The following is an 8,613-nucleotide window of genomic DNA, read 5'->3' on the forward strand; positions in this document are numbered from 1 at the left end:
ATACACACAAGCGTGACCACAGTGGCGCAAAACTCATGTCATGCATTGATACTAGCGCATGGCCGTGCGGCCATGCGAGCCTTATATAGCTGCAGCAAGAAAAAGACCTTCCTAGAAGGACCAATGAGAGACTGCCATAACTGAGCATGTGACCCTAGATCTCCACTGAGAGATCTTACCCTGGGCATGCTCAGTGTGTGAAAAGCAGGAGTTAGTCCTAGCAGCAATAGGACCTTCCTACCATGTGACCCTCGATCTCCACTGAGAGATCTTACTCAGGGCATGCTCAGAATGAGAAAAGCAGGACTTAGTCGCAGAAGCGTCTGCTCGCCGCTGCCCAGCACTGACTTCAATGGCAGAAGCAGGAAAGGCAGCAGTAACTCTTTGTACAGAGTGGGACTGAGCAAGACGCTTGGACTGACGTCTCCGCTGAGCAGGCACAACTGCGGCAGGAGAGGAATGGGAGACCGCAGCGGAGATGGCCCGAGATTCCCCCTGTGCAGAGGCGGGAACTCGACCCCTAACAATGAAATTTCTAAAATCTCATTAACACACTGCTATTTATTTTGTTTTGCAATTTATTGAATACACAGCATATCAATTGGGCTTGTTCACATATAGTGATTTTTTTTACATGTTTTTTTTTTACCCACCCGTTTTTACCGTGGAAAATGCAACGTGTGAACTTGCCAGAGATTACAGGATGCTCTTCGGTGGCAATGTTTTTCTAATGCTAAAATATACTGCATGCGCAAATGATTTGGTGATATTTTACAATCAGGTAAATTTCTGAAGCATCTACAGAGAATCTGAGGACGGTCCGAGGACAGATCACCATGGCCGCCCTTTTTAGCTCTCCGCAAACCTACATTGATGAATTTAACTCCAAAGATTACTTCGAGACGTACTACGCGGCAGGGTCAGGAATGATGATTGGAGAATGGACAGATTTTGTTATGCGAAATCTACATGAAACCTTCACAATAGGTAAATAATGAATTCAAATGTATTTTATCATTACATGTGCTCATTTTAATTAACTAATAAGCTCCAATTCCATCATTTATATTGTAATTATACTACAATTATTTGGTTTACTGAAGTATTTTCTAACCACAGCATCAGTAGTTAGTCTCTGTTAAACTTACTAGTACCGTTGGCACTCGCAAATACATATGCTATAGGGACAAAAGTGTGTGCCCCCTCCATATTACACCAATGAGCTTTCTAACCTGATATCTATAACCCTGTATGTAACCCCTTTTCACATGTACAGCACCATGGAATTAATGGTGCTATATAAATTAATAATAATAATAATAATAAAATAATAATAATAACCTCCCATTCTACATCAATAGACATTAATATGGAGTCAGATCCTCTGCAGATTTTTTTACAAGATTTTGGAGGTGCCTACTGTAACTTTTGCCACATCATCCAGATAAAGAAGTGCGATCCGTCATAGCACAGAACACGTCTCCTCCAGAGTCCAGTGGGGATGACTTTACACCACTCCATCTGATGCTCGGCATTGTGCTTGGTGATGTATGGCTGCATGCAGCTGCTCGGCCAGGAAACTTCTGGCGTGGAGCAATGTTTGTGCTAATATTAATAGCAGAGGAGGTCTGGACTCTGCAGTCATGGAGTCAGCAGAGCAATGGTGCCTTTCCGTCCCTCTGCTCCTTAGCACTTGGCCCCCCCAGCTCTGTAACATTATGGGGTCTCCACTTCATGGCTGAGTTGCTGCAGTTCCTTCCACTTCTCTTTGATATCAGTGGCTCCTATTACAGGACATTGCTGGTATCAGTGAACTCTGCACCACCAACCGTTCTGTAAAGGCAAGTACCATGGTGGGGGCTGGAGGTTATATATTGCCAGCCAGTGATTATACATCAGGGAGGATGACGGCCGGATGTTATACCCTGAGGGGCAAGGGGCTGGATGTTATACACCGGGGTCGAGGGGCCAGATGTTATACACTGGGGTGCGAGCTGCCGGATGTTATACACTGGGGGCAAGGGGCCGGAAATTATAAACCAGAGGGGCCAGATGTTATACACTGGGGTGCGAGCTGCCGGATGTTAGACACCGGGGGCGAGGGGCCGGAAATTCTGGAAATTATAAACCAGAGGGGCGAGGGGCCGGATGTTATATACTGGGGTGAGAGGTCGGATGTTTTATACAGGGGGTGAGGTGCCAGATGTTATATACTGTGGGCTATGGGGCCGGTTGTTATACACTGGGGGCGAGGGGTGGGATGTTATACACTGGGGGCGAGAAGCTGGATGTTATACATTGGGAGCGAGAGGCTGGAAGTTATACACTGGGGGCAAGAGATGGATGTTTTACATTGGGAGAGAGGGGCCGGATGTTATACACTGGGGGCGAAGAGACGGAAGTCATAAACCAGAGTGACGAGGGGCCAGATGTTATACACTGGGGGTGAGAGGCTGAAAGTTTTATACTGGGGGTGAGGTGCCAGATGTTATATACTGTGGGCAATGGGGCCAGATGTTATATAATGGGGGCGAGGGGCTGGATGTTATACACTGGGGGGCCGGAAGTTATACAAAGGGGGTGAGGGGCCCAGAAGTTATACACTGGGAACAAGAGAACGGCTGTTATACATTGGGGGAGAGGGACGGATATTATACACTGGGGGGCAGGGTCCGGAAGTTATACACTGGGGCAAGGGGCTGAATGTTATTCACTGGGGGGGCGAGGGGACAGAAGTTATACACTGGGGCGAGTAGCCGGATGTTATACACTGGGGGCTGGATGTTATACACTGTGGGTGAGGGGATGGGAGCTATATACAGGGGGTGAGGGGCCGGATGTTAAACACCGGTGAAAATGGAGCTGCATGTTATACACCTGTGGTAATGGGACTGAATGAAAAACCTGGACGCAATGATTAAGACGTGTGTCCCAATACTTTTCTCCATTAAGTGTACAATACAAAATAATATTGTGGTATCATGTTAGCCAGAAAAATCGATGTAAATACTTATGTCCCAAAAAATTGAGAAAAGTATTCAAGGAGTATTCTCCATACAGTAAATGTTACATTTACCGATTTGCAAAAGTTGTGATGTATACTGAACAATATAGCACTGTAAAAAGTGTCTTTATATATTACATGGACTAGATTATATGGGCATCTGTATATTACAACCATTTGTGCTCGTTGTAACAGTCACATTCTTTCTAAGACCATGGTTATCAGTGTGGTGTCGGTTCTTCATTTCTGTTAAAAAATTATCTTCTCCTTTTGGAAAACTTTCAACTAGACTTTGCATTAAGCCTTAAGGGATTCTTGTGCATTCAGCTTGCATGTGTAATACTATGATTGAGCACTCAAGTTGCACAAAAAGGCACAAAATCAACCTTCCGGTACCTCCTATATGTGTTCAACAGAGTTCAGCTCAGGTCTCCAACAGACCAGATGTTCTTCCAAATTTCACTTGGAAGACCTTTTTCTTTGGAAGAATCTGTACAATTCATAAGTTAAATTTGCAAACAAAATTATTCAACCTTCAGTTACAAATCAGGTTTATTAGCCAAATTTGCAAAAATTTCTGCTGTTCGTAATAAACTGACTAACATTAGAGATGATGAAATATGCAAGGATTCAAAGTCTCTAAATTTAATGTCTCTTATTATTCTCTGGGGTTTATTAAGACCCCCAGAGCATAATAAATGTAATATGTAAAAAATAAAAAAAATCCTATACTCACGTCTCTGCTCCGGCTGCTCCTCTTCTCTCCTCATCGTCAATCCTCCGATCCTCATTGCCTCTTCAGATGACCCCTGCTCGTGCTGAAATCCCCGCATCCTTCAGGCTGGGCTGGGACTTCCGGTTTGACTATGCCAGGGAGGGTTCTGCATAAGCGCAAGAGGTGACAGCATCATGATGTCATGGCATATGCCTAGAGTGAGAGGTCGGGGATTTCAGCAGGAGCAGCGAAGATGTAAAGATGTGACAGAAACCGGAGGGGTGATAGTGAGGAACGGATGAGCCGAAGAGGTGAGCAATAAAGTGAGTACAATAATTTGTTTTGTTTTGAACATTTTCATAGGTTATTGCAGTTCAAGAAAATGGCAGCCAGTGGCCAACATTTTGATAAATCCATGCAGAAGTAAATTACAAAAAAAAAAATCAGAATTTTGGCGAATGCGGATTTTTGAAAAATTTGCATACAATTCAATTCCTTTCAAATTTAATCTCCTCTACTAATATTGTTTCTTCCTAACCTGACATTGAAAATGTTGTATTATCCTTTCAGGTGGCATTAGAGGAGGCACCCTGCTTGATTTTGGCACTGGACCCACCATTTATCAACTCCTTTCGGCTTGTGAAGTGTTTGATAAAATCATCGTCTCGGATTTTCTTGAGCAAAATCGTGCTGAAATCCAAAAATGGTTGAAGAAGGATCCGGATGCATTTGACTGGACTCACATCATCAAATTTGTTTGTGAGCTGGAAGGAAACAGGTAATAATTCCTTTTTAAAAGTTTACACCAACTTAATACATAACACAAATAGAAATACCAGTTTCGGCTTCTCTGGATTACACTTTGCAACAGGCGTTGTACAACATGTAAGACAGGAAGGAGACACCTAGTTACACTTTGGAATGATTTTTCATTGGTAAAATATATTTTTTTCTTCACAAAAAAACCCCTTTTTTCTCAGGTATCAATTACCATTTCATCAGCTTACAAATACCATGTTATAGCATTTTGTTTTATACTTGAAGGGAGGATTATGAGAAAAAGGCAGAAAAACTCCGCAGTAAAGTGAAAGAAGTCCTGAAATGTGACGCTTTAAAAAGGAACCCTTATGACCCTGTCGTTGTGCCACCGGTGGATTGTCTCCTGTCTTGTCTTTGCCTTGAAGCCGCATGTAAAGATATGAAGTCATTCTGTGAAGTTCTGAAAAATTTCAAAGACTTGATAAAACCCAAAGGTCACATTGTACTTATAAGTGCGCTGAATTCAACTTATTATTATGTTGGTAAAATATATTTCAGTGCAATGTGCACAAAAAAGGAGGAACTGGAAGCGGCCTTCAAAGAAGCCGGTTATCAAATCGAAAAAGCGTTGTATACTCCACGTATGGATAAATCAACGATGGAGGTTACAGATTACCAAACTAACTATTTTATTCTTGCCCGTAAATTAGAGTAGCACCAAATTTTTCAGGCACCTTTTTTTAAGAAATGCTACTATACATGGTATATCTGCCTGCTTCAGCTTGTAATCATGATAATATATACGAGTAGTTCTGTTATGAGATTTTGGGATAGGTTGAGTTTACAAAAAAACAAAACCAAACGAGGACATTTCTCCGCTTTAGAGTTTAGATTCGAAGGACAATGGTCTAGCAATTGTGACGCCCAGGAGACCGGGATACCCAGCACCGGACCAATGGAGTCTGTCTCTTGAGGGGGATGTCACGGGTGGCTTGACCCGGTGCTGTGGCCTCAGGCAATGCACAGTGTAAGGGGTATCATGAGGGGACAGGCACTTACTTGATCAGCAGCAGGTTCTCCCAGCGGTGACGATCTCGATCCTGGATAGATGGCTTTTGTCCAAATGAAAGACTGAGGCACTGAAACGTTTAACCAGTTTACTTTAACATAAAAGGATTTACAACCAGTCCTGTCACCGGAGTCTGTATGGGAACTCTGAGTTACTTTGACCCTGCCGGGGTCTTCGCCTCTTATTGTGCGCAATTTCTGTGTGGCCCTGCTGCTGTATGTGAACTGGCTGCCGGCCCAATCTGTCCCCTCCGGGTCCTGGTTCGACGGGCAACCCGAGTCCTTTTATCGGTTTACCCCCTCTGGGAGTACCGCTGAACTCTGTGTCTGTTGCTGCATCCGACCCTAGTGAAGCTGATATCACCTCACGTTTTTCCGGTTGCTGTATTATATATAATGAATACAGCCATGGATCCGGTATCCGTCTTTGCGCCTGTTCTGGGTAGTGATTAATGCTACCCGGTTCTCACAATGTCCTTTTTCTCTATCCCTCTTCTCCTCAGGCCGGTGATTTAGGCCTGGTAACAGTCACAGGGCTGTTAGAGATTCAACTGTATGACCTCTCACTATCAGCTCCTTGGCCCAACTGCCATTTCTTCTCTCAGACCAGAATGGATCAAGGGGAGTCTCTGGAGCTCCCCCTTCTGGCCGGAGGTGGTAGTGCAGTCTTGCTATTTTAGTATTTGTACTTACTGTCAGTAACTATTTTTGTGGCAAATACCCCTAGGGGTGCCACACAAACATATAACCAGTCTGATGGCCACAGGACCAAAGCCTCCTAACTGCTATCAGCTCCGGCTCCGAATTTTCTTAATTGGTCAAGAATGACGTCATGTCCACCTCGAGCTGCAACTATGACATCGCACCTTACCAACTAGTCAAAAGTGGAGTCGAGATGATGGCAAATAGGTGGAAGGCTCTGATTCGGTGGCCATGGACTAGTGATGTACAGTAGCTGCCAGACTTAAATGATGTTACTCAACCGTATCCCACTCGCCAACACTATTAATAGAGGAATTCATATGTGAAAGTGGCAGAATATTTGGGGAGCTAAAAAAAAAATGCAAATTTGGATGGAAAATGGTGGGTAGATTTGACACATTCGAGAATGTATTGTATTATTATTTTGAGCTTGTAGGGATTCGGACAATAATCCGAGAGTGGACCCTCTGGGTCGTGACTCTAGAGCCCCCGGGGTCGAGCGGACCAGATGGAATCACCCCCTACACAGGGAGTGTTAGGGGCAGGACCTCGGGGGAATGGAGACACAACAGCTAGAGCCAAAGGGACGACCCAAGATAAGGAAGGTGACCACAGAGCTATTGGAATGGCGGTAAAATGATAGGAAAACAGGACTTAACTGATAAAGACAGGAACACGAGACGGTGCAGGACACGGCAGGAACACAGGACTTGGCAGGAGACGGCAGGAACACGGAACTTGGCAGGACACGGCAGGAACACGGAACTTGGCAGGACACAGCAGGAACACGGAACTTGACAGGACACGGCAGGAACACGGAACTTGGCAGGATACAGCAGGAACACGGAACTTGGCAGGACACAGCAGGAACATGGAACTTGGCAGGACACAGCAGGAACACGGAACTTGGCAGGACACAGCAGGAACACGGAACTTGGCAGGACACAGCAGGAACACGGAACTTGCCAGGACACAGCAGGAACACGGAACTAACACTGAGACAAAGCGAGAACTAAGCTGGGAAAAGATACAGGGGAGCCTTAGGGCATAGGGACACTGACAGCAGGCAGTGCACCTACAAGGCAAAGGCGTCTTGCCTGGAAAGACGCTGCGAAGAAATAGCCGATGGGCGCTGCCATGTTGGGGCGGAGCCATCGGGTCGCGACCTCCCAGCAGGCCCAGCGACGGAGGAGACGCGACCGCGCATGCGCAGAGAGACCGGACGCCGAGAGCCAGCAAAGGAGGACGCAGCGCGGCGCGGGACAGGATCGCGAGCGCGCCGCGGGATGGAAGAAGCCGGGTGAGTATGCGCAGCGGGCGTGACAGTACCCCCCTCCTTAGTCCCCCTCCTTTTAAGGCTAGAAAGGAATCTTTTCATGATAAGAGGAGCATTGATGTTCTCTCGAGGCTCCCAGGACCTCTCCTCAGGACCGAATCCCTCCCAATCAATCAAAAAATAAGTTTTGCCCCTAACTACCTTTTTGGCAAGAATATCTTTAACATTAAAGATTCCATCAGTGGTACAGAGCTGAGGAGAAAGGGAGGTAGCGGAATGAAAACGATTAAAGACTGCGGGCTTGAGAAGAGATACATGGAAGGCATTGGGAATGCGTAAAGAGGCAGGTAGTTTCAATTTGTAGGAAACATCATTAATGCGACTCAAGATAGGAAAAGGACCAATATAGCGAGGACCCAGTTTGTAAGAGGGGATTTTGAGCTTGATATAGCGAGAGGAGAGCCAAACTTTATCACCCGGGGAATAGGGAGGAGCATCCAAACGCCTTTTATCAGCAAATCTCTTCATATTATGGCTAGCTCTTTCAAGAGCCTCTTTAGTCTCACTCCAAATCTTAGAGAATTCCCGGGACAAGAAATCCGCTGCCGGTACCCCCGCAGAGAGAGAAACAGGAAGAGGAATGCTCGGATGTTGACCATAGACCACAAAAAAGGGAGATTTGGAGGAAGACTCACTGGGAAGATTGTTATATGAGAACTCAGCCCAGGGGAGAAGGGAGACCCAGTCATCTTGATGTGCATTGGAAAAGTGTCGTAAGTAGGTAGTCAGGACTTGATTAACTCGCTCTACTTGACCGTTGGACTGAGGGTGATAAGCGGAAGAGAAGTCCAAGTTAATTTTCAATAGACTACAGAGAGCTCTCCAAAAACGTGAGGTAAATTGTACTCCGTGGTCTGAGACAATATGATGTGGAAAACCATGAAGACGGAAGACTTGGTGTAAAAAGATTTTTGCCAACTCAGGAGCGGAAGGCAGACCAGGCAACGCGATGAAATGAGCCATCTTAGAGAACCGATCCACAACAACTAGAATGACAGAGCAATCCGAGGAACAAGGTAGATCAGTGAT

The 8,613-nt window shown here is 45.4% G+C and overlaps 1 protein-coding gene across 1 annotated transcript; it reads left to right on the plus strand.

Moving 5' to 3' along the window:
* Positions 1-787: 787 nt before the first annotated feature.
* On the plus strand, positions 788-5,387 carry LOC138652073 (nicotinamide N-methyltransferase-like). The gene is made up of 3 exons (XM_069742797.1): positions 788-987; positions 4,290-4,497; positions 4,764-5,387. The coding sequence occupies exons 1-3, from the start codon at positions 837-839 to the stop codon at positions 5,191-5,193; spliced, it is 789 nt and encodes a 262-aa protein (XP_069598898.1). The 5' UTR covers positions 788-836; the 3' UTR covers positions 5,194-5,387.
* Positions 5,388-8,613: the final 3,226 nt, after the last annotated feature.

Source organism: Ranitomeya imitator, chromosome 10 (assembly GCF_032444005.1).
Source record: "Ranitomeya imitator isolate aRanImi1 chromosome 10, aRanImi1.pri, whole genome shotgun sequence".
NCBI lineage: Eukaryota > Metazoa > Chordata > Amphibia > Anura > Dendrobatidae > Ranitomeya > Ranitomeya imitator.

What these genes read in the sequence shown, in the direction of transcription:
- LOC138652073 (XM_069742797.1), top strand. Translation starts at nt 837, where the DNA reads ATGGCCGCCCTTTTTAGCTCTCCGCAAACCTACATTGATGAATTTAAC. An exon ending in ACATGAAACCTTCACAATAG is followed by an intron (nt 988 to 4,289) that starts GTAAATAATGAA and finishes TTATCCTTTCAG; the next exon opens with GTGGCATTAGAGGAGGCACC. An exon ending in TGTGAGCTGGAAGGAAACAG is followed by an intron (nt 4,498 to 4,763) that starts GTAATAATTCCT and finishes TTATACTTGAAG; the next exon opens with GGAGGATTATGAGAAAAAGG.